Here is a 25,931-nt window from a genome sequence, read left to right as displayed (position 1 = left end):
CATATGTCAGTCCAGCCATCCCTGGAATCAGTCTGGTGAATCTTCGCTGCACTCCCTCAATAGCAAGAATGTCCTTCCTCAGATTAGGAGACCAAAACTGAACACAATATTCCAGGTGAGGCTTCACCAAGGCCCTATAAAACTGCAATAAGACCTCCCTGCTCCTATACTCAAATCCCCTAGCTATGAAGACCAACATACCATTTGCCTTCTTCACTGCCTGCTGTACCTGTATGCCAACTTTCACTGACTGATGAACCATGACACCCAGGTCTCGTTGCACCTCCCCTTTTCCTAATCTGCCACACACACACCCTCACTCTCACTCTCACACACATACCCTCACTCACACACACACCCTCACTCTCACACACACATACCCTCATTCACACACACCCTCACTCTCACACACATACCCTCACTCTCACACACATACCCTCACTCACACACACACCCTCACTCTCACACACACCCTCACTCTCACACACACCCTCATTCACACACGCATATACCCTCACTCTCACACACACCCACACTCACATGCACACGCTCACTCTCACACACACGCACACGCTCACTCTCACACACACACACACCCTCACTCTCACACTCACTTACCCTCACTCTCATACTCACACACACACATTTACTCTCCCACTCATCCTTACTCTCACACACACTTTCACACTCACACACACCCTCACATTCACGCACACACACACATCCCTGACATTAGAGACAAATCCCACCCCTTACAGACAGATTCTGTCCCTTATGGGTGCTAATATTTTTGTTGTTTGTTCCTGGAATATGGGTGTCGCTGGCAAGGCCAGCATTTATCGCCAATCCCTAATTGCCCTTGAGAATATGGTGGGTGGTGAGCCGCCTTCTTGGACCGCTGCAGTCCCTGTGGTGCGGGTTCTCCCTATTGTGTATTCGTCTTGAGAAGATAAAACATGATATTACTAATATTTTCACATATTAAGAATGCAGCCTCTACATAGAATAAGTTCAAATTAGCAATTATGATTTGTAGGACCTATAGCTGTTTGGCCAAGGCATCTGATGTGTCTGCTGTGTGTTGGTCACTATTTTTTCATATGTTCACGTCGCTTGAAAGACTAGGATAGAATCATAGGAAGCAGGCTAACAACTCTAGTTCGCAGGCCATTTATGTCAATGGTGTGAACCAGTGCTGTAACTCAGAAAATGATTCGTCTGCAGTAGAAAGACAGTACAATAAGCACTTCATTCATTCCATAAACCCCGATTGTTTAAAACCCATTCAAATATTGTCCCGGATATTTTTTTTTCCCCAAATGACCTTTTATGTTCTGGGTTAGTGCGATGGGCTGTCAGGCAATATTTCACTATCCTTGTTAGAAGATTTCGCAAGAATATTACTTTATCTGCCCGGGACGTGTTATTATTCCAAACAGCCTTTCAATGCAGACTTCTCGGAGCCCCGAACAAGTGAGTGCAATGGAAACGGATCAATGGGATGCGGAGGTGGGAGGAGCCGGGGCTCGTCAGCAAAGCTGAGGGGCAGAGCACGGACTGGCTGGGGAAGGTTTGGCGCTTGGCTCGGTGTGAGTGGTGCTCACTGTGTTTCAGTGGACTTCTCTTTTTCTGCGAGTGCGGAAAGACCTGTGGCCACTCCGAAGCCCCGGATCTCGTGTGTTCGCTGCAGCACAACCACCAGCAAATCTAGCCAGCAGTTGGAAACTTTTCCTTTCACTCCCCAGCACCATGGACAGCCCCGGCTTCGACAATCTGGACGCCATCGGGTTCCTGCAGATTTGGCAACGATTTGACGCTGATGGTAATGCAATTTGACTTTAACACATTCAATGCAAGCTAGGGAGAGCCTTTATCTATGGAGGGTGGCTATATGAGTTCGTGCAAGCACCAGGTGAATGTATGAAAAAAACCTCAATTTTTACTTATAATCTGGCTGTAAAGTAGAAATTATTTTTCTTTTTATGTTGTGGAAACTTTTTGAGATCAAATTGAAGCCTGGAATATTCAGTAGATCGGAAAGGACAAAATACATGCATTCTATCAAGCAGAAGGCTGAGGTAGACCAGAACACTCGGTCACATTTCCATTTGCGGGGTTGGCTGTATTTGGCTGTTGCTCTGGTTGTGCCCTGTTCTAGACATTTTATGGTTCAGTGCTCATTTCCCCCCACGGGTGAACTCAGCCAATTTACTCCACTGTTGCAGTTTGAGACTTTTCACTGAGCCACTCCCCTAGTTATCCTGTCTCTTGGACCAATACATGTGTCCTTTCTTAAAACTGATAGGAATGTTTGCAATAAAACTGCACTCAGATTTATTACCAGCAAAGAGCCTCTCAACGGTTGTTATTTGAACACACCTTACCCTTAGATTAGGGATGTAGCTGGTTATTTTTTTTGGTGGGGGAGGGTATTTATCTTAGCCAGTTGTTGGCTGTATCACAATCTGAGTTCTGTTTGGTGCTTTCCGTTTTTATTTTTGGTTTAAAAAAATGTAGAAATTGAGCAGAGTCGAATGAAATCTTCAATTTTGCCATTTAAAAAAAGTTGACCTTGAGATCTCCAATAAAGTGGTGGCACAAGGGGTAGGTGTTAGAATTTGTATCAGTTCTATGATCCATAAACAGTGATTTCAGTATTATTTTTCGATGGGGAGGTTACACGCTGCAGGTCAGGAGCACGATTGCCGTTTGTTTTGGGTCATTAACTGTCATTGTATTTACTGCTTGCACTTTGGAATGAACTAGCCTGAATTGTGCTATCACAAAAGTGGTGCTGATCCAGAACGGAATTGTATATCAGAAACAATGCCCCTCATTCCAGAACCAAATGTGTCAACACCATTGTTGCGGAATTAGCCCAACGTCTGCATCCAATGTAAAGTGCATGAAACTGCATCACATGCTCTGTTCAGTCAGTGTGGACGAGGTAAGGTGTCATTTAAAACCTGCTCGTCCTTTCGTGAAGTAAACTTAAAAAAATATCTTCTCGTGTTACTGGAAACTAAACTATTATAATCAGTAAAGGAACAGAGTTTGGGGCATTTTATTGTTAGGTGGATTTCAGCAAGCTATTATTCACGTGTAAAATGATTTAGCATTCAAACTTCATTTTGTCCACTCAATAGATTTACAACTCCCAACTACACAGGACAGAAAACTACTTGCCAAGGTGGCTGGCTGGGTTGCCCTTATGGTGACTCCAGCCTGCTTAACAGACATTGTTCTACCGTAACCCCCAGAGCTATTTAAGAGCTGCAATTTTAAAATGATGACCTGCTTTAGCAGTATAAATTCTGCTAAGTTGCTGCTGTTCCTATAAGGATGTACAGAAGTCGTGAAGAAGTACTGCTCTCAGTGAGTGCTATTTTCTATGTTTCTATGTTTCTCTCAAAGACCAGGTTTCACTTGTTATTGGTTGCCTGAGTGGAGTGAGCAGCACATAGATTGAAAACAAAATGCCTCGGTACAGATCTAATCCTGGCTATGTATGGCCTTGATGCTCACAATGTTGTTTTCTAATAAATTCAGGTCTATTTACTGTACTTTATTACTTTCATAGTGTTTATTCTGTAACAAAAGTTCTGCAGCAGACATAATTTTCAGAAAGTGGTTGTTTTTACTGATCTTATTCAGTACTTCTGCAAATGATTTTATTGGAATGATTTGTTGAACTCTGTTTAGATAACGGCTACATTGAAGGCAAGGAATTGGATGATTTTTTCCTTCACCTCATGAAGAAGCTTGGTACTGAAGTGAGTACACATCCTACTTTAGCTTGCTGTTATTCTTGGGTAAACATCATCATGAACATTTCCATGGCAACAAATTTAGTTCTCATCTGGCAACTGTTTGTCAAATGCATGGAAAAAGGTATAAATTACTTCCATAAAACAATACATAGTGACAAAGTCAGTCACGGCAGAGAATAACACTTTGTCTTGCTCAACTGTTTGCATTTGCAAAGAGAGAAAATAATTATCTGATGGGATTACATGATGTTTTCATGATATTCACTCTCCTTAAAGGCCCAGCAACCCAACAATTTCCATAACTAATATCCCTTACCCTTTTTCTTTTGCCCAGTTCGTTCTACACTTCAACTCATAATTGTGTAGACCTTGAGTACAGTAGTTCTGCCACAACTATCTTCTTCAGTGGCTTAACTCTTTGTACTGGGTGTCTCTTGAAGCTTTTAAATGTGTGCAATTTTGATTGTGACTTTCACAAAAAATACTCTGTAAATGTTTACCATTAAATATTATGAAGTAGAATTGGATAGATACATAGAACCATATTTTAAATAAACAAACTGCAAATGTTGAAAATTCAAACCATAAATTGCTGGAAACACCGAGCAGATCAGCCAATCTCGTGAAAATGGACAGGTCAACATCTCAGGTTGGATCCTTCTACAGGACTGAAAAATGAAAGACAGGTTAGTCCTTAGAATCAGATTAAAAAGGAGAAAAACCCCACAAATAAATCAACAAACATTACTACAAGGACACAGAAGAAGTGTCTATTGAATAACCTGTAACCTTCTTAATATAAAGCAGGGTGTTGTTAGATAATGTAAGCGATCACCTCAGTCAGACAATAGAAAGTAGCATTACAGAAACAAAGAGCATCGGGCTAACTAACATCGTGACTGGCACACCCAAAGTAAAGGACAAGAAAATGGAAGAAATTATCAAATATTTTGTTCTTTTTCTGAATAATTGTTTTAATAAAACATTGTCTCTTGGTGCTTTTCATTCTGGTACAGCAATGAACAGTAGATATCAGCCTTGGCTCAGGGGCAGCACTCTTGCCTCTGAGTCAGAAGGTTGTGGGTTAAAGTCCCACTCCAGAACTTCAAAATTAAAGATACTATATAAGTGCAAGGTTTTTCTTTCTAGATTCTTCATCATCATCATCATAGGCAGTCCCTCGGAGTTGAGAATGACTTGCTTCCACTCTAAAAGTGAGTTCTCTGGTGACTGAAGAGTCCAACGCGGGACCTACAGTCTCTGTCACAGGTGGGGCAGGAAAGGGTGGGTGGGGAGCTTGGGTTGACGCACACTCCTTCTACTTGGTTTCTGCATGCTCTCGCCATCAAGATGCTCTTCCTCCACTTTGGTAAGTCTTGAGCCAGGGATTCCCAGGTGTTGGTGGGGATGTTGTACTTTATCAAGGAAGTTTTGAGGGTGTCCTTGAAGCGTTTCCCCTGTCCACCTGGGGCTCACTTGCCGTGACGAAGCTCTGAGTAGAGCGCTTGCTTTGGGAGTCTCCTGTCGTGCATGCAGACGATGTGGCCCACCCAACGGAGCTGATCAAACGTGGTCAGTGCTTTGATGCTGGGAATGTTGGCCTGGCCAAGAACACTGACATTGGTGCGCCTATCCTCCCAATGGATTTGCAGGATCTTGCGAAGGCAGTGCTGGTGGTACTTCTCCAGCACTTTGAGATATCTGCTGTACATAGTCCATGTCTGGATTATAATCAGATGAAGCCACTGAATTAGACAATTAGTTAAAGCCAATGATTATTCCAAACTATTTTCAATATTTTGGGTGACAAACAAAGATTATCATTGATTGCTTTATCTGATTAAAAGCAAAACTTGGAAGTAAATGCAGAAATGCCATACAAATTCATTGGCACCATTTAGCCACAAGTGAACATGTTTGCAAGAGAACTGGAGTATATGTGCGGCTGCAGTTGCGAAATTTGCACTTTCAAGAGTTTTTCCACAATGCAAGAAATCTGATCCGAAACAAGTTATCAGCACTGAGTGCAAAGAAACCCTGTAAGTGTATTCCAGCCTCTAGAAGATGAAAATTATATAGAACTGGGAGCAGTAAGTACTGAATCTGTCAGTCCAGCTGTTCTTGAGGCACACTGAAATTCAGAAAAATAAATTATGGAGCTTGATGAATTAAATTAAAACTCCCAACTGGGACGGTGCTGCTGTATAAAATTTAAGTTTTGTTCTAAAAATATTCTGTGCACTATTTGTGCTGAATATCAGATTACGCTTTCTGTTGAATTTGTTATGTTGTTAGATCATTATGTCAATGTTTTGGCTTTTAGACCAAAGTCTTTTCTGTGCAAGAGAATAATCTAATTTAAAGAACTGTGGTATCGATTCAGAATTGCTTTATTTTTCAGTGCACGAAGTAAAAGCCTGGCACTGACTGGGGATTTTGCGGCATGTGGGGAAGGTTAAGTGTTTCAAGGAGATTTAGATTTTGATTAATGTATAGAGTGGCTCCTTCAAGGTTTAATGCAACATCACCATAGAATATCAGAGTGACCTGTAAGAGGTTCTGAGAGTGTCAATGGATGGTACAAGAGGACAAGTGACTGGCATGAGACATAAAGTATGCTCATTAGGGTGGGTCACTAGTTCTGACCATTTTTGGCGAATGTATTGAATGCTACTCAAGGTGAGGGAGTTTTGCACTGGCTGATTTCAGGTTTCGAACATATTTTTTGTACTATTGATAGCCAGGGAGTAATTTTGTTGAGTTTGCATTGCCAGTGATTAATTGTAACGGATGGAAAATGATGCGCAGAGTGCTTTGGTATTCCTGATAGTTGCTGTTGGCCGGTGTAGCTCCCCACTGCAACGCAAACTTGGTGAATCAGCCCCGCAGTGTCATTATCACTCAGATCAGCTATAACATGGACCAAACGCAGAGTAACATTCCCTCTATTCAATCTTGTCAATGCATGTTAAACCCCAACTTCATCTTGGCATCTCTGAGTGATATTGCTAATTCTATTTTGTAATAACAATTATGGTCAGTTTTTGTGCTGTCGGTCCACATCTGCTTAACAATGAACTGAGACTATCAACATTGATTTAATCTACTGTGTCAACATGTAACACAAACGTATATCTATTTCTTCCAATTTATTCTGCAAGACAGAGTTACCATTAATAAACAAGGAAAGACAAGAATGAATCATGTTATTTCTACTAGGATTATTTAGACCTTCAGGTCGGAGAGGAATTTTCCAGAGTTTTGTTTTCCTTATTGTGTCAGCTGTGGCTCAGTGGGTAGCACACTCGCCTCTGAGTTAGATGGTTGTGGGTTCAAATCCCACTCCAGCGACTTCAAGCACATAAATCTAGGCTGACACTCCAGTGCAGTGCTGAGGGAGTGCTGCACTGTCGGAGGTGCCATCTTTTGGATGAGACGTTAAACCGAGGCCCCATCTGCTCTCTCGGGTGGACGTAAAAGATCCCATGGCACTATTTTGAAGACGAGCAGAGGAGTTATCCCCGGTGTCTTGGCCAATATTTATCCCTCAATCAACATAACAAAACAGATTATCTGGTCATTATCACATTTCTGTTTGTGGGAGTTTGCTGTGCACAAATTGGCTGCTACGTTTCTCACATTACAACAGTGATTACACTTCAAAGATACTTCATTGGCTGTAAAGCGCTTTGAGACATCCGGTGGTCATGAGATTATGTTAACTCAAGGTACATTGGGCTCAATTTTGGCCGAGTCCGTTTTTTAGCGTACTTACCCAAGTTGCGCCGCTTAAGTACGTGCTCCAGAACAAAATGTTCCCACTTTGGCCGCTGTCTGGCCTCTTCACTGCAGCCGCGCAGCGTGGCCAGAAGCCACGGGGGTGGAGCCTGCATTCTGCACTGGAAAATGTGCCGGGATGTCTGCACATGCGCAGTGGAGAATAGTGATGGCCGCGCATGCGCAGTAGCGCTCCGAGTCTGCGTGCCTTCTGTGCTGCAGATATGAGGAGCCCTCGATTGAAGTGCAGTCTTCAGGGCCGGTTCCACGGGCCTCTGTTTGCAGTGCGATAAGCCAGCACGGTCATACTGACCACGGCTGCACTGAAGAAACCTCAGCCATGTACCCGAGTCTTATCCAGCCTGCCTCTGAGCTGAGGGCAGTCTCTCGGTGTTGGGCATGACGCTGCTGCAGACGTGCAAGGAAACTAGACTTCAAAAGCAACTAATAGTAAGTATTTTATTCTGAAGATTCTTAATCGGAGTTGCTTTTAATTGTGATCAGTCTGGTGCTGCATGCCCTGATAGCTCTGCTGCCTATACTGGAGTTGAGTGTGCAGGGAAGGTGTGATAGCCACACACAGGCTACAGACCACAGAGTTCCTCTTCTCCCAAACCAGCCTCTCCGTTGAATTGCTCCCTCCGGCCTCTAGCCCAGGCCGAGCGGCCTCCCGGTGCCTTCTCCCGCCTCTACCCCAGGCCGAGTGGCCTCCCGCACCTGCCCACTGCCTTCCCAGGTCGAGTGCAGAAAGGTGAATTGCAATTTGATGCTGAAGGTAGGGGTTTCATTTTTTATTTATTCTTTTAATTGTGCGAAGGAAGGCTGGTTTTCCAAGTTTGTTCCCTAAGGCTTGGTTGGTTCAAGTCAAGGTCCTCTGCGCTTCCTGACACTACGCTAGGCCAAATGGTCTCTGATGTACTTACCTGCGCCGATTTCTTTAACTCTCCGCAAGGGTTTTCTCAAGTGGCCACATACGCTGGCCTAAGTCGAAATGGAGTAACTATTAGCTGGCCAAAGTTGCTAAATGGCCAGAACTGGCGGAGGTGGCTGGTGGCGCCTCCTTTCGAGAAAAAAAAACTAACCTAAAAAAAAAACGTAACTAAGTGAGTTACACTGGTGCAAATTGATTGGGGAAACTGGGGATTTTTAAGTTAGGCCAGCAAAAGCAGCCTACTCCCAAAAAAACGGAGCAACTCCTGGGGAAAATTGAGCCCATTATCTGGTAGGAAACATTTTCGGATGTAGTATGATTACTACTGCCTTGAAATTAACGGTTCATCTGAATTTTTTCTCTGTTATTTTAGTAGGTTTGTTAAACTTTTTTTTAATGAGTTAATGCCTCCACTAAGATAGTGGAGAGCAGAATTTCAGACAAATAATATAAGCTTACATCCACAAAATCCTACAACATAGTGTCAAGGCTTATATTTTTGGCTCATTTCACGAAACAAAAATACAAGGTGAAAGCAGCTGTGTGAAAACACTTCTTTAAACAAACCTGAGTGCATTTATAGTAAAGCTAATGTATACAAATGATGGCCCAGCGATGGTAGCACATATCCAGATGTAAATGCATGCTTACATACAGCTACCTATTGAAAAGCTTCAGCTAGCATATATTCAGCTTTATGTCTCCTTTCACATACTATTTGCAAGCTATTATATATTACTTATTCATGTTAGGCATATAGTTAAAAATTAAAAAGGAGGCACAGCAGATGCTTTCCAGTTGAATCACCAGTGCGAATGTGAAATCGGGTTTGTCAATTGATTCTCTGTGTTTATTGCACGTGATTATCTGCTTCAGGCAAAATCAAATTAACTAATGTTATCTTGTACAAGTGCATTCTCAAAGTTGACAATCCATGTTTCCATGAAGACGTAAAGTGGATTTTCTTTCCCATTTTGCACCTGTGCATTCCAGAAGGTGCTGGAGGTGTTCGTACGAAGGAAGCCTCCAACTGCAATTTTCCCCCCTTGGAGTCAGAAGGTCATGGGATCAAACCTCACTGCAGAACTTCAGTACATACATGGCTGACACTTCAGGGCAGTACTGAGGGAGTCCAGTAATGCTGGAAGATGAAATGTTGAGCTGAGGCCCCATTTGCCCATTCAGGTGGATGCAAAGGATCCATGGCACTATTTGAAAGGGGAGTTTTCTTGGTGTCCTGGCCAACATTTCTCCCTTAACTGATCATTTACATCATTGCTGTCTCTGCATGAATTAGCTGCTCTGTTTGCCTACATAACAACATAATAACAGATTCCATTCAAAAGTAGTGGGGTTGTTGATTGGCTGTGAAGCACTTTGGAACATCCTGATATCATAACGCTTCTATATAAATGGAAGTTCTTTATTTAAAAATGGGAAACAAAAGTGATCCCAGCCATTATTCTTGAGGCAAACCACTATTCACATCCTGCCAACCTGATAAACATCCATTTACTCTTATTCTTTGCTGTCTGTCCCCATTTCGCATGTGTACTTTAGGGAAGGAAACCTGCCGTCCTTGCCTGGTCTGGCTCATACGCGACTCCAGTCCCTGCAATGTATTTGTGGCCTAGCAAGCCATTCAGTTGTATCAGACAGCTATAGTTGAAGAAGAAGGTTCACCACCGCCTTCTCAGGGCAACTAAGGATCAGCAATTCATGTTGGTCATGTCGACAATGTCCACATCCCGAGAATGAATGAATAAAGAACAGAAAGCTTTTCCAGGCTTATATTTTTGCTATAATTATTGATTTACTTTTTGCAACAGATTACATGCAAATTTTGGTTACAAGCAAACAAAACACCCAAGGAGATGTAGGATTTTGCAGTATGTGAGATGAGCTGCGATGCTCATTATTACACACCCAGCTGTACTTGCAAATATCTGTTTATTGCAGCATTGGCTGCATGTATCGAATAACTAGCACTTAAAATGAAGACTCTGATCCTGAATTTGGTGAAGGCCCCCGCTCGCCCAAGTGCCGCCCAAAGGACCGCCGATAGCCGGCGAGGTCCCTGTCGGTTCTTTGGGCTGGGTTTTCATCAGCAAGGTCCCTCAAAGGTTGGCGGGCGGCAAAGCAGCGATGTACACCACCAATCTGGGCAGGAGCAGCGGGAGCTCTCATTCTCGGCGGCAAATGCGCTTGTCGCCCAAGTGTCGCCAAGGATGGAGTCAGGTCCACGGAGGGTCGAACATCTAAAAATAAAAAGCATTAAAAAAAACATTTGACGAACTTCAGGGGACCCCATCCAGGTAAGTCCCTGGAAAGAAATACATTTTTAAAATGTCACTAACCTGTTTTCTCCCATTTTCACACTTACTGCTGAGGACAGAGCAGCCTCCACGCAGTGGTCCACGGCGTCCTGCAGCCGACTCCCGCCCGCATGAATATGGCATCTCGGCGTCTACTTACACGCACCGGCCGTCCGCTGACGTCGGCAGGCGCTTCCCGGCGGCTCTCCCCTCCAGGACACGTCGAAAGTGGCACTGGGCGGTTTGAGCAGAGGAATGTTGGCGGCAGTCAGCGGCAGTGGGCAGTGAGTGCATCAATATCGGGCCCTCTGCCTTTTCTGATTGTGATTTTTGTTTTCCAAATGGAGAAAATATTTTTTTACAATCTTTTCTCCTGCTGTCCTGATTTATTCCAAGAAAGAAGGGGTAATTTTACAGGTTTTTACTCCCATTGCAAAACCTCAAAAGGACCAGAGGGGAGAGGGGAGGAGAAATTTGTTTCACACAGCAAGTTGTTATAGTCTGGAATGCACTGCCTGAAAGGGTAGTCGAAGCAGCATGGAGGCCCCCACCCGCGTGAGAACACCAGCGGCAGGTCGGGGCCATAAAAGGAGCGGAGGTGCGGCGGCCCGGGAGCAGCGTGGAGGCATGCCACCTCAGGGAGCAGCACGAACTGGTGCAGGAGGGCGACGGCAGCGAAGAGTGACATCATCAAGGTCCAGGTCGGTGATTGGAGTGTGGGCAGATACAGCAGGAGCAGCGAGAGACGGTGGGGAAATGTGATCGGGGCCCAGGAGAGGCGTGAGTTCGGGGCCAGGGGCCCAGGGGCAGCACGGGCCAGCCCACACTGTGATATATGTACACACGAAGTCTGTTCAGCAGAGCAGGTCTCCAGTCGTCTTGGATAACCCTTGCCACTGGACCAAGACCTAACCCTGTCAAGCCCGTGTGGTGGCTGGTGTGCAACAGCCACCACACGTTAAAAAAATCCACGCACAGCCATCTTCCACCCTTCCGGATGTAGTTCAGGACCTGGAATATTAGATCCCTTGACTGAAACACCTGTGAACTCATTCTTTTTGGCATGGAAGCAAGTCATCCTCGTTCAAAGGACTGCCTGTGATGATGATGTCCAAGTGGCTATATTATGTGTGTGTGTGTGTGTCTGAATAATGAGTTGCTGGCAGGCTATTTTATCATGAGGGTCGTGGGAGCATCGTAGGCAGACAGGACCTCTGTTTAACATCCCATTCAAAAGACAGCACCCCCTTGAAGTTTCAGTATCGATTATACGTGCAAGTCCTTCATTTTTTGATGCAAAACTAAAAATAAAGTTAATATTTGTTATTTAAACAGCATTGGTTACCATCACAGGTGGATACAAAAGATCCATGGCATTATTGGAGGAACAGAGATTTCTCCCAGTGTTCTTTCATCCCTCAACCAACACTACCAAAAACAAATTAACTGGTTATTATTCTCACTTTTACTGTTTGTGGAACCTTTCGGTGCTCAAATTGGCAGCCATGTTTGCCTACATTAGGACAGTGACTACCTTTCAAAAGTAATTCATTGGTTGTGAAGTGCTTTGGGACATCCTGAAGTGCACTATATTTCTTTCTTTCTAAGGTACTTAGTGTTGACATGGACTAGCTGCTGTCAACATAATTGTAACATTGTAAAAATGTTGCTGTGGAAATTGTTTAATTCATTTTCCTTTTTTTTACTGGTTACTTGTTAAACAAAAACTATGATGAATAACCTTTTGAAATAATAGGCACCATGCTGATTTAACACTACCTTCAATGTCACTTGGCACACCTTTCAAGAATTTTCTATAAAATGTGACTAATAGGGCAATGGAATAAATGCACTGATCTCACTCTCCCAACAGGGAGCCATATCAAAAGGGAGCATGAGTTGGAGATAGATCTGCAGCAATTTAGCTCCGATTCTATGACCTCCAAACAGTAGTAGTGATGTTGGGGAGGGCATCAAACAGGAAATTAGGGGTGCATGCAATAAAGGTGCAGCAGTTATAATGGGTGATTTTAATATGCACATAGATTGGGCTAACCAAACTGGAAGCAATACGGTGGAGGAGGATTTCCTGGAGTGCATAAGGGATGGTTTTCCAGACCAATATGTTGAGGAACCAACTAGGGGGGAGGCCATCTTAGACTGGATGTTGTGTAATGAGAGAGGATTAATTAGCAATCTCGTTGTGCGAGGCCCCTTGGGGAAGAGTGACCATAATATGGTGGAATTCTGCATTAGGATGGAGAATGAAACAGTTAATTCAGAGACCATGGTCCAGAATTTAAAGAAGGGTAACTTTGAAGGTATGAGGCATGAATTGGCTAGGAGAGATTGGCGAATGATTCTTAAGGGGTTGACTGTGGATGGGCAATGGCAGACATTTAGAGACCGCATGGATGAACTACAACAATTGTACATTCCTGTCTGGCGTAAAAATAAAAAAGGGAAGGTGGCTCAACCGTGGCTATCAAGGGAAATCAGGGATAGTATTAAAGCCAAGAAAGTGGCATACAAATTGGCCAGAAATAGCAGCGAACCCGGGGACTGGGAGAAATTTAGAACTCAGCAGAGGAGGACAAAGGGTTTGATTAGGGCAGGGAAAATGGAGTACGAGAAGAAGCTTGCAGGGAACATTAAGACGGATTGCAAAAGTTTCTATAGCTATGTAAAGAGAAAAAGGTTAGTAAAGATAAACGTAGGTCCCCTGCAGTCAGAATCAGGGGAAGTCATAACGGGGAACAAAGAAATGGCAGACCAATTGAACAAGTACTTTGGTTCGGTATTCACTAAGGAGGACACAAACAACCTTCCGGATATAAAAGGGGTCAGAGGGTCTAGTAAGGAGGAGGAACTGAGGGAAATTCTTATTAGTCGGGAAATTGTGTTGGGGAAATTGATGGGATTGAAGGCCGATAAATCCCCAGGGCCTGATGGACTGCATCCCAGAGTACTTAAGGAGGTGGCCTTGGAAATAGCGGATGCATTGACAGTCATTTTCCAACATTCCATTGACTCTGGATCAGTTCCTATGGAGTGGAGGGTAGCCAATGTAACCCAACTTTTTAAAAAAGGAGGGAGAGAGAAAACAGGGAATTATAGACTGGTCAGCCTGACATCGGTTGTGGGTAAAATGATGGAATCAATTATTAAGGATGTCATAGCAGCGCATTTGGAAAGAGGTGACATGATAGGTCCAAGTCAGCATGGATTTGTGAAAGGGAAATCATGCTTGACAAATCTTCTGGAATTTTTTGAGGATGTTTCCAGTGGAGTGGACAAGGGAGAACCAGTTGATGTGGTATATTTGGACTTTCAGAAGGCTTTCGACAAGGTCCCACACAAGAGATTAATGTGCAAAGTTAAAGCACATGGGATTGGGGGTAGTGTGCTGACATGGATTGAGAACTGGTTGTCAGACAGGAAGCAAAGAGTAGGAGTAAATGGGTACTTTTCAGAATGGCAGGCAGTGACTAGTGGGGCACCGCAAGGTTCTGTGCTGGGGCCCCAGCTGTTTACACTGTACATTAATGATTTGGACGAGGGGATTAAATGTAGTATCTCCAAATTTGCGGATGACACTAAGTTGGGTGGCGGTGTGAGCTGCGAGGTGACTGCTTTGAGGCTGCAGAGTGACTTGGATAGGTTAGTTGAGTGGGCAAATGCATGGCAGATGAAGTATAATGTGGATAAATGTGAGGTTATCCACTTTGGTGGTAAAAACAGAGAGACAGACTATTATCTGAATGGTGACAGATTAGGAAAAGGGGAGGTGCAACGAGACCTGGGTGTCATGGTACATCAGTCATTGAAGGTTGGCATGCAGGTACAGCAGGCGATTAAGAAAGCAAATGGCATGTTGGCCTTCATAGCGAGGGGATTTGAGTACAGGGGCAGGTAGGTGTTGCTACAGTTATACAGGGCCTTGGTGAGGCCACACCTGGAGTATTGTGTACAGTTTTGGTCTCCTAACTTGAGGAAGCACATTCTTGCTATTGAGGGAGTGCAGCGAAGGTTCACCAGACTCATTCCCGGGATGGCGGGACTGACCTATCAAGAAAGACTGGATCAACTGGGCTTGTATTCACTGGAGTTCAGAAGAATGAGAGGGGACCTCATAGAAACGTTTAAAATTCTGATGGGTTGAGACAAGTTAGATGCAGGAAGAATGTTCCCAATGTTGGGGAAGTCCAGAACCAGGGGTCACAGTCTAAGGATAAGGGGTAAGCCATTTAGGACCGAGATGAGGAGAAACTTCTTCACCCAGAGAGTGGTGAACCTGTGGAATTCTCTACCACAGAAAGTTGTTGATGCCAATTCACTAAATATATTCAAAAAGGAGTTAGATGAAGTCCTTACTACTAGGGGGATCAAGGGGTATGGCGAGAAAGCAGGAATGGGGTACTGAAGTTGCATGTTCAGCCATGAACTCATTGAATGGCGGTGCAGGCTAGAAGGGCCGAATGATCTACTCCTGCACCTATTTTCTATGTTTCTATGTTTCTATGTTTCTATGATCTGCACTCTCCCACTGAGGCTACCTGTTGGGAGTGGTGCATTTTGCATAATGACTGTACTAAAAGGTATAATGTACTATGCCAGCGGTGGTTTACAGAGTGAAAGATCTAACTTTCTCTTACAGGACTTCTGACTCATGAGTGACATGAACTCTGACTGCCTGCTGTCACGCTACATTGTCCTCTGCATTTTTATCAGTGTAATGTGTCATATCTTGTTAGAGAAGTTTGGAATGGCTTTGAAATGTTTGTGGATAACATCACAACTCATGGAGAAAGCCATTCATTTTGCACAAATTCTAATCTATGCCATGTTTTTTTTAGAGAAGTCAGAGGTTCAGAGATTGGTTTCTGATCATGAGTGTTGTGATCCTACTGCCAATTGTCTGTCAATTAAAAATATCAAGTTGGTGCTATTGGTTCAAAGTTTCACACAACCCAGAGTGCTTTATTGGGAATGTGGGTACACCCAAATTCACCTTTGGCAGCTGAATTCCTTATACCCACTCCCATTACATGTCACTCAGTGGCAACAAAACAAATTTATGACATCTGCCCCTTAATTGAAAAGCTAATTTCCAGCAGAGCAGCACTCTAACTGATGTGTGTGAGGTCCCAGAGCTGCCAGCAGAGCAGCACTCTGGCTGATGTGTGTGAGGTCCCAGAGCTGCCAGCAGAGCAGCACTCTGGCTGATGTGCGTGAGGTCCCAGAGCTGCTGGCAGCGGTGGACTAAACTGCAGCGAGAGTCTGTGCTTTCAGGAGAAACAGGAAGAAAACGGGATCCAAAAAGTGCATTAATAAGATATAATAAGGCTTAAAATTCTAATTAAATTAGTTGAAAATCCACTACTGCACTTGTATGCAGCTTCGCTAAATGAGATTTTGCTGTACATTAGCTGGCATTTAACTACAACCAGGACTATACCAAGATCTATGAGAACTATCAACTAAAATATAATTTATTTCCATTTGGTTGGACATGCTTCATAACAATTCTTTTTTTCAATTGCTTTCAATCTGTCCTCCCCACCTGCTTTTTAATCAGTTTAATGGCACCAACTTACTGGTTTATTTTAAACAAATGAAATTGGCCTGCTATGTATATATGTCTATATGTATGTGTATGTTATCTGTGTGTGTGTAAATATATATATATATGTTTGTGTGTGTAATTATATGCTAGTAGAACAAAGCTTAGACGATTCCACCTTTTGAGCCTGTTCCGCCATTCAATTAGAAAATGGTTGATCTGTAGTTCAATGCCATTTACCCGACTTGACCCTATCAAATCCCTTTATCATTTTAAAGACCTAAATCAAATAACCCCTCAACTGATTTAATTTAAGGGAATATATCCAAATTTATGTAACCTGTCCTCATAATTTAACTCTTTAAGCCCTAATATCATTCTGAATCTTCATGGTACCCCTTCCATGACCAATATATCCTTCTTCAGGTGTGGTGCCCAGAACTGAAAGCAGTGATCAAGATGGGGTCTGATCATGGTTTTGTGTGTGTGTGTGTGTGTGTGTGTGTGTGCATTATATAAGTACATACGCATTATATAAATATACTATACACCTAGTTAAGACATCAATCCTTAGGTATTCTATGAGTTAGCACTTTTACTTCTGATTCTACATTCATCATACCTTGTGAATATTATTATTGTTGATAAAAAAATACAGGTAAATTAAGGGGTAATTTTACAGATTAATTCTCCCAGAAGGATACTGATCTCCACACCTGAATTTCGACATGCACTCACAGCTGGTGAACCTCTGTACCAGGAGTGCAAATTCATAAAATTTGGCATTCAGAATCTGAATTTCTCCATATAATGTGTGAAGTGTCGCGAGGACTTCAGTAGCTAGGTATTTTATTCACAAGAATTGATGCCTTGTTGTTCTTGAGCTGACGGATGGCCTTTTCTGCCCCGTACAGTGCTGGGGTATTGCTGAGGTGGTGGCGGGTAGCATGCTACAGGATGGAGTCGAGGACACTCGTGTCAAAGGCAGGGTTTCGATTAAGAAGATCTTTGAAGTGCTCCTTCCAGCGGGCCCTGACTGCCTTGGTGTCCTTGATGAGTGTCTCCCCGTTCTTGGCCAGCAGTGGGGAGGGGCCGTGGATGCTTGGGCCGTAGGTGGACTTGACTGCGGTGAAGAATCCTTGCACGTCATAGCTGTCAGCCAGCTGCTGAATCCCTTGTGCTTTCTCCACCACGATCTATTCTTTAGGTCGCGGGTTTTTTGTTGGACCTCGGCCTTCAGCCATTTGTAGAGCTGCTTTGCTGCTCCTGAGTTGGGTTGTTGCTTTTTCATCAGGAGAAAATGGAATCCCTGCTGAGGCACTAAAGTATAGCAGAGAGGCACTATTGGCTCAAATGCATGACCTCATCTCTGTCCTCTGGAAGGAGGAGTGCATACCTGGAAATCTCAGAGATGCCGTAAACATGACCATCTTTAAAAAAGGGAACAACTCCGACTACGGTAACTACAGAGAAATATCCCTGTTGTAGGCCACTGGAAAAGTCATCATTAGAATCCTCCTCAACTGTCTTCTCCCTGTGGCTGAGGAGCTCCTCCCGCAGTCACAGTGTGGATTCCGTCCGCTACCGGGTACAACGGACATGATCTTTACAGTGTGACAACTGCCAGAGAAGTGCAGGGAACAGCACCAACCCTTGTACATGGCCTTCTTTGACCTCACAAAGGCCTTTGACACTGTTAACCGCGAGGGACTATGGAGCGTCCTCTGCTGTTTCGGCTGCCCCCAAAAGTTTGTCACCATCCTCCGCCTGGTCCACGACGACATGCAAACCGTGATCTTGACTAACGGATCCACCACAGACCCAATCCACATCCGGACTGGGGTCAAGCAGGGCTGCATCGTTGCGTCAACCCTCTTCTCGATCTTCCTCGCTGCAATGCTCCATCTCATGCTCAACAAGCTCTCCGCTGGAGTGGAACTAAACTATAGAACCAGTGAGAACCTGTTCAATCTTCGTCACCTCCAGGCGAGATCCAAGACCGTCCCATCCTCTGTCGTCGAACTACAGTATGCGGACGACACTTGCGATTGCACACACTCAGAGGCTGAACTCCAAGCCATCGTCAACATCTTCACTGAGGTGTATGAGAGCATGGGCCTTACACTAAACATCCGTAAGACAAAGGTCCTCCACCAACCTGACCCCGCCACACAACACTGCCCCCCCCAGTCATCAAAATCCACGGCGCAGCATTGGACAACGTGGACCACTTTCCATATCTCGGGAGCCTACTATCAGCAAGGGCAGACATCGATGACGAGGTCCAACACTGCCTCCAGTGCGCCAGGGCAGCCTTCGGTCACCTGAGGAAGAGAGTGTTCGAGGATCAGGCCCTCAAATCTGGCACCAAGTTTATGGTCTACAGTGCTGTGGTGATACCCGTCTTCTTGTATGGCTCAGAGACGTGGACCATATACAGCAGACACCTCAAATCACTGGGGAAATACCATCAATGATGTCTCTGCAAGATCCTGCAAATCCCCTTGGAGGATAGATGAACCAATGTCAGTGTTCTCGACTTGGCCAACATTCCCAGCATCGAAGCACTGACCACATTTAACCAGCTCCGTTGGGCGGGCCACACCATCCGCATGGCCGACACAAGACTCCCAAAGTAAGCGCTCTACACGGAACTCCTATATGGCAAGCGAGCCCCAGGTGAGCAGAAGAAACATTTCAAGAACACCCTCAAAGCCTCCTTGATGAAGTGCAACATCTTCACCGACACCTGGGAATCCTTGGCCAAAGACTGCCCTAAGTGGAGGAAGATCCCAGGGGTGGGAGATGGAGGTAGACTGATACCAGGAAGGGGTCCAATCCCAGGGAGGTTTGTATCGGGGTTGAGGGTGCTAGGAGGCCACCAAAGCCCCTCCCGACCCACAAGGAGTGCTCTCCAAGGCTGTCGTCTCCTCGCTGCAGCTGCCAGATGTCTTGGAACCCCGGCCTGCCACAGTTAAACCTGCAAACCAGGTTAAATCTGAGGCTTCCAGCCTCATTGTCATATTTAAAGTGCCAACCTGTCTCCTTGGAGAGCGGGTAAGCTTCCCGCCCCCCGACCCACCTTCCTTTAAACCAGAAGTGGGTGGGTTGGGGTTAGGATTCAGATTTCTAACACTTTAACCTCCCGCCTGACGCAAACCCACCTGTTTTTTGAGGTTAAAATTTCCTTGTCTTTCTGGTTCAAAATTGGATGAGCCATTATCCTAGAGTTAGCTTTCAGTCCAGCAGCTAACGTGGGAATATATGAAGGCCAACAAAGAGTTAGAAAAATAGGTGTTCTATTCGGTACCATTCACTTTCCTTACTGTTAGCACAAAATCATAATCCCTCCCCCCATCCAAAAAGGACAGAAGCTTACCTCGAAAGCAGATGCACGTAGTCATCGACTGTTCATTTTGAATGTTACTGAAAATAAGTGCGCATTATGTAAAATGGAAATGAAAATCAATTTTCAATTTGTAAGAATAAGCTCGATTTCAATTTTTCAAATAGCTGCGGGAGTTCTGAAAGGAATCCTGCTCTGTGGTTCTATTCCAAAGATGACAATGGCTGTCAGTTCCTGTTTGTCAGTTTGGCATCAGTATTTATGGACAGAGATCCACGTGGGCAAAACATGCTGTGGGGGTGACTTTAAAGGGAAGTGATGCGGAGAACAAGGTTCCTACTTCAAGCTAAGGAGAAAGATTAAACGGCGTAAATGAATTTTGTGGAAAAAACTGCAAGAGCAAAGCAGTCTTCAGTAACTATCACATAGTATTGCAGCAGGATGTTAGCAGGAAGTTTGTATGAAATACCAAATGGAGAATTCCGAGATAAGGATAACAGTGGTGAGCTTTAGTGACTTGCTATCAACATGCCTACAAAGATCCATTATATGTTAATTGAAAGATTTCCCCACGAGGTCCATGAAGTTAGAATGGGAATTTTAACATGGGTGAGTGAATGGGGTGGGTGTGGGTGGTGGGGGGGGTGGGGATTAAATGGACAAAAATATGTAGCGTGTCATTGTCTTGAAGCCTGCTCCAACCCACCAACTTCCGGGTTTTACCCGAGGCGCTACAAAGAGTGGGCAACCAACCTGCTTCTAGGAGGCGGGTCGGAATTTTAAATATGTTAAGTAGGCTGGAATCCTCGGATTTAACCTGCTATGCAGGATTTACTGTGGCCGGCTGGGATTCCCGGGCTTCGGGAAACCTGGCAGTTGCAGTGAGGTAAGGACAGCCTCGGGGTGCACTCCCTGTGGGCCAGGTGAGCAGGATTGCTTCCTCCCAGCCCCCCAAGCTCCCTCATCATCACACCGTGCCCCCCACCTCTCGGGGTCAGGGATTGGTCCCCCTGGGGTTGGGGATCAGATGTTTCCACTGATGGGGGGGAAACTAGAACTAGAGGGCATGATCTTAGAATAAGGGGCCGCCCATTTAAAACAAAGATGAGGAGAAATTTCTTCTCTCATAGGGTTGTTAATCTGTGGAATCCGCTGCCTCAGAGAGCTGTGGAAGCTGGGACATTGAATAAATTTAAGACAGAAATAGACAGTTTCTTAAACGATGAGGGGATAATGGGTTATGGGGAGCGGGTGGGGAAGTGGGGTTGAATCCATGATCAGATCAGCCATGATCTTATTAAATGGCGGAGCAGGCTCGAGGGGCCATATGGCCTATTCCTGCTCCTACTTCTTATGTTCTTATGTTATGTTCTTATTCCCCTCTTGGTGTCGGGGATCGGATGCCCCCGTGATCGATGCACCCCGTCCCCTAACCCAGGGTCAGTGATCGTATTCTTTCCCAGGGTTGGTTGTTCCGGCCTCCTCTGGAGCGTTCCCTACCCGACTGGAAGTCAAGTCTATCAATCAGGCTGACCTCCGGGCAGGGAACCTGTCAACGCTGCAAGACACAGGTTGTGGAATTAAATCTCCACAGCATGCGGGGAAGTCCAGACTAACGGGTTTCCAATGTGCTACCGGACTCCTTGCTCCCAGCACGTTGGTAAGTAAAGATTCTCCCATTTCTGCCAGTGTAATACATTTTCTGTATTTTTCTGCATTTATTAAATTATTAGCACATTACATCTGTTACTGCATATTGTGTTTTCTGCAATGCCAGTAGTGTTTTGCTTTAGGTAGCTGATGCTGTCTTTCTGATGTTATGATGGTGATGGTTGTCAGGAGCACATCAGTATTTCTGGAGGAGGCCCCACACACAGCAGTTTGGAAAATGACTGCCTTCATTGTGAAGCCTGACTTTAGGAAGCATCACTGCAGAAGGCTGCCTGATGAAATTGACATAAAAATAAACAGAAAATACTGCAAAGCACTCAGCAGGTCAGGCAGCATCCGTGCAGAAACAGCATTAATGTTTCAGCTCGATGACCTTTCATCAGTTAGAGATGAACGCAGTTTTTAAGCAAATACAGAGCCAAGCAAAAGGGGGCGGGGAGGAAAGAACACAGGGTAAGGTGTGTGATAGGGTGGAGGGGAGGAGTGATTCAATTGACAAAAGGGATGATGGTGTAAGGCTCGCATGGAGGGTAAACGCTGACAGGGCTGTTTAGGCTGAGTGGCCTGTTCCCATGTTGCACTGTATATGCATGTCTTTGTATAGTGGTATTCGATATGCCTAAGAAAAGCACTTCTTTTGATATCCTGTGTGGCCTCTGAGATCAGCAGCATTGTTTCATTTATATTACTGGTTTACCATAAGTCTGCACTTTAAATGAAAGATCAGCAAGTTAAGAAATGTAGGCCCAGAAATTGGATATGGCCCGAAAACACCTCATTGTCATTCCACTTGGAACTCCACTTGGAAGCACAAGCAACTACGAAGAGATGGCTGAGCCTCAGCAGAGGGAGAGAGCAAGATGCTTCTCAGACCTGGCTCTGGAGGCACTGATAGTGGCCATGAAGAGGAGGCGGGCTGTCCTCTTCCTGCAAGCCGGCAGGAAGCCATCGGCCCATACGTACAGAAGGCTGTGGTGGGAGATATCCAATGAAGGCCTGCCACCAATGTGGTCCCCAGGTCCTCCATCCAATGCCGCAAGAAGTTTACTGACTTCGCACGGCTGGTCAAGGTGAGTGAAGGCTTCAGCAAATGTATATCCCACCCATCTGCATCACAAGCATCATACACAGTTCAATGCACCACACCTTGCCAACAATCTCTACCTTTCACCACTCAGACCTCATAATTATAGCTTCACTTCACTCTCACAACCTTACCACTGTTGGAACACTCGCACCCACATCTCACACCTTGCACACACTGACAGCTATTCAACTATGGCAACCACATCACCCAAACATATTGCACCACATTCACTGACACACTTCCTTTTCTCTTCCAGGCTAAGATCACGCACAATCACCAGGAGCAACGGCAGACAGGTGGAGGTCGTGGGGGGGGTGGGGGTGGGGGGTGGGGTGGGCAAACTGCCATACAGGCCTTGAGCCAACTGGAAGAGAGAGGGTGCTTGATATCATTGGACAGGAATTCATCGAGGCCGTGGCAACGGGCGAGGTTGAAGCCCTTGGGGACAATAACAGTATGCTCATTCCTAATCCTTCTTCTCACATCCCACTTCCCCCTCATCCCACAATCGCTTCTCACTTAAAAGCTGCTGATGCCATATGCATGCATATCTTGCTTCCTCCCTCCCCCCCGCTGACATAACCTGACTCTTGAGCCTTTCTGTTTTCAGACAACCAAGTCCTGTCAGCTGCAGAGTCTGTCCCCGATGTGATGGAGGAGAGCGAGGGCGGAGAAGAAGACGACACAGCGTCACTGCATCTGACACTCACAGACACCAGCTCAGAAACTGGCACTGTGCATACTTTAGAGGGTAGTGTAGATGCTGGATCTGCATAGTATGAGGCACCGGGCACGAGTGGACTGCATCAAGGCCAGAGGGATAGGGTAGCTCGGGGGCCAGCTCTCCAGAGGGCAAATTCACCTGCGAGTTCTGCTGCACGCTACTCAGGTGAGGACCTCAATAGAGTGGCCTTTAGAAGAAGGATGATGGACATGCACACTGAATTGCTAAGTGCAACAGCAAGCCTGCCAGAGAGCCTCTTGGCAATGTCAAGGAGTATGGAGGAGTCCGTTTCCAACATTGGTCGGGGCTTTGCACAGAGCTTGGAGCCTATGATTTCCATGCTGGAAATGATGGACAACTCCTGAAGACACCATGTTGACCCAGACATGATGCTACGTGTGATGGGCGATGTCGCGTCTGCCATTGCAGCACAGGTGGAAGCGACCCACCCTCTTAGTGCTGTAGCGGAAGCGCAGACTGTTGTCCTGCAGTCTCAGCTTTATGCCACACAAAATCAGACTGCTCTCACACAGTCTCAGCGTGTTGCCGCCCAAGTTCAGACTGCTGCTGTCATGGCTGGGTTTACCAGTGTCAAAAGGGGCTTGCAGGGTGGCACGGCAGGCCAGCAATATGTCATTCAACAGATTGCTAGGAATGCTGAAACACCGCCCCGGGGGAGTGGCAGTGGGTCTGTGGAGCAGGAACCTGCTATCCTCACTCAGGATGACAGCATTCCTACTCCGTCAGTACCCTTGCTGCTGTCTGTCAGCCAGCCAGGCCAGACTGCTGCTGCCCATGCCAAGATGGTGCAGTCTACAGCCGGGCCTTTTAGGTCCAGATCTGCTCGAGGTCATCCTGCAAGGCAATCTGAAGTCTCCCCCATGGACACTCAGCAGCATTCCACCAGCCATGCTGCAGCCACTTTGGGAGCACTTCATCGGAGCACAAGAGCAGGAAAGGGCACCCGAGTGACCGGCACGAAGGGATTGCACAAGGGTGATTAGTTGATATGGTGTGTGTGAATTAGTTCTTGATATATTTAATAATTTTGTTTGGAATCTTTGTTATGTGGTGAGTCTAATTTCAGCTTTATGCACAGGAGGACGCTGTTATATTCCCTGACAGAGAAATGGTATGATGGGGATGTGATTGATGGGGATGTGGTGAGCAACGGGGATCTGGGGTTTCATTCATTGGAATCAAAGTCTGATGAGGAGTTCACGGACAGCCCATGCCTGCCTGCCTGCTCCCTTCTTCCTCTTCCTCCTCGTCCTCCTCCTCCTACTCTCCCTCTTCCTCTTCCTGAGATGGTCCCGCAGTCCCTACTGGCCAGGGCTGCCTCCTCATGATGACCAAGTTGTGAAGCATGCAGCAGACCACCAGGAAATGGGACACCCGCTCCGCTGAGTACTGGAGGGCGCTTCCCAAGTGGTCAAGGGAGCAGAACTATTGGTTCAGCAGCCTGATGGTCTGCTCGATGATGTTCCTGGTGGCAGCATGGCTCTCATTATATGAGTGCTGGGCATGAGTGGTAGGGTTGCAGAGGGGAGTCATGAGCCAAGTGCAGAGCAGTTATCCCTTGTCTCCGAGTAGCCATGATTGGGTTGAAGGCATCATGACTGCTGCCAGGAGAGCAAGCATTGACCATCAGGAAGTGCTGGGCATGGTTGCTCAATAATTGCACATTAAATGAGGGCTAGCCTTTCTAGTTACAGAAGATCTCAGGATTGTTATGCAGCGCGTGAGTACAGTCGATGGCGCCCTGCACCATGGGGAAGCCAGCTATCCTGGCAAAGCCATATGTGCTTGGCCTGGTTCTCTGCTCAGAGAGAAGAAAATGCAGGCCCTTCTCCTGGTCTAGAGAGCCTCAGTGACCTTCTGGATGCAAAGATGGATGGCAAACTGGAAGATGTTATCTGTGTCTCCTGCTGCAGATTGGACGGATCAACTGGCGAAGAAATTGAGGGTCGCGGTCACCTTGACTGCCACTGGGAGAGCCGTGGTCACACTGCTCTCAGGCTGCAGGTCTGGTTGCAGGAGGTGGCAGAGTTCTGTGACCAACTCCTTGCTGAAGCGGAGCCCCCTAACACATTGCTCCTCATTTAAGTGGATATAAGAGACGTGCTCTCTGAAGACCCTAGGTGGGTAAGGCCTCCTGTTTGTAAAGTCCTGTCCCTGCAGTACAGACTTACACGAGGCACATGCCGAAGTCAAGGTCACACAAAGGACCTGCACCTTTATTTCACAGCTCTCGAGTGCCACACTTGCCTGAGACCTACCTTTATATACCTGTGAGGAACAGGTATGCAGTGTCTCCTGCAAATGCACCCCTGGTGGTAAAGTATGCTTGTGGTTACAGGTCATATCTGGTTACAGTCATGTATAGCATGGTAAGATACAGTTATATACAGTAGTGTGAGATACATGACACTGTTGAGCATCCTCTTGTCCCTTCTCCTCCCGATGCGCGCATCTTCTCCTCTTCACTGCCTCTGCTCCCCTCCCGAAGATACTCTAGCGCGAGGGGGACTGCAAGTAGAGCCCCATGACTAAGAGCAATTGTTGTGAGCTGCAGCTTTCAAGTAAGAATGTAAGCGTTCTCCACTTGTCCGCTACTTTAGGACCTTGAAAGAAGTTTATAAAGCTGCTAGAATTGCAGAAAGTTCCATAGGGCCATGCAAACTGAAGAAACATGTCAGCTGCACGTTGTTGCTGATGATTCCTTTAAATATCACTGCTGGAGCCTC

At 45.7% G+C, this 25,931-nt stretch overlaps 1 protein-coding gene across 1 annotated transcript in view; it reads left to right on the top strand.

The window, feature by feature from the left end:
* The first annotated feature begins 1,582 nt into the window (after positions 1 to 1,582).
* The window catches only part of scgn (secretagogin, EF-hand calcium binding protein), an 82,793-nt gene continuing 58,444 nt past the window's right edge, over positions 1,583 to 25,931 (top strand). Inside the window, exons 1-2 of the mRNA XM_070879868.1 lie at positions 1,583 to 1,822; positions 3,703 to 3,773. Coding sequence (XP_070735969.1) covers positions 1,750 to 1,822; positions 3,703 to 3,773 — 144 coding nt within the window. The 5' untranslated portion in view covers positions 1,583 to 1,749. The remainder of the gene's footprint in view (positions 1,823 to 3,702; positions 3,774 to 25,931) is intronic.

Source organism: Pristiophorus japonicus, chromosome 5 (assembly GCF_044704955.1).
Source record: "Pristiophorus japonicus isolate sPriJap1 chromosome 5, sPriJap1.hap1, whole genome shotgun sequence".
NCBI lineage: Eukaryota > Metazoa > Chordata > Chondrichthyes > Pristiophoridae > Pristiophorus > Pristiophorus japonicus.
The sequence above is the reverse complement of the archived record's forward strand: the minus strand, read 5'-3'. Positions and strand labels throughout refer to the sequence as shown.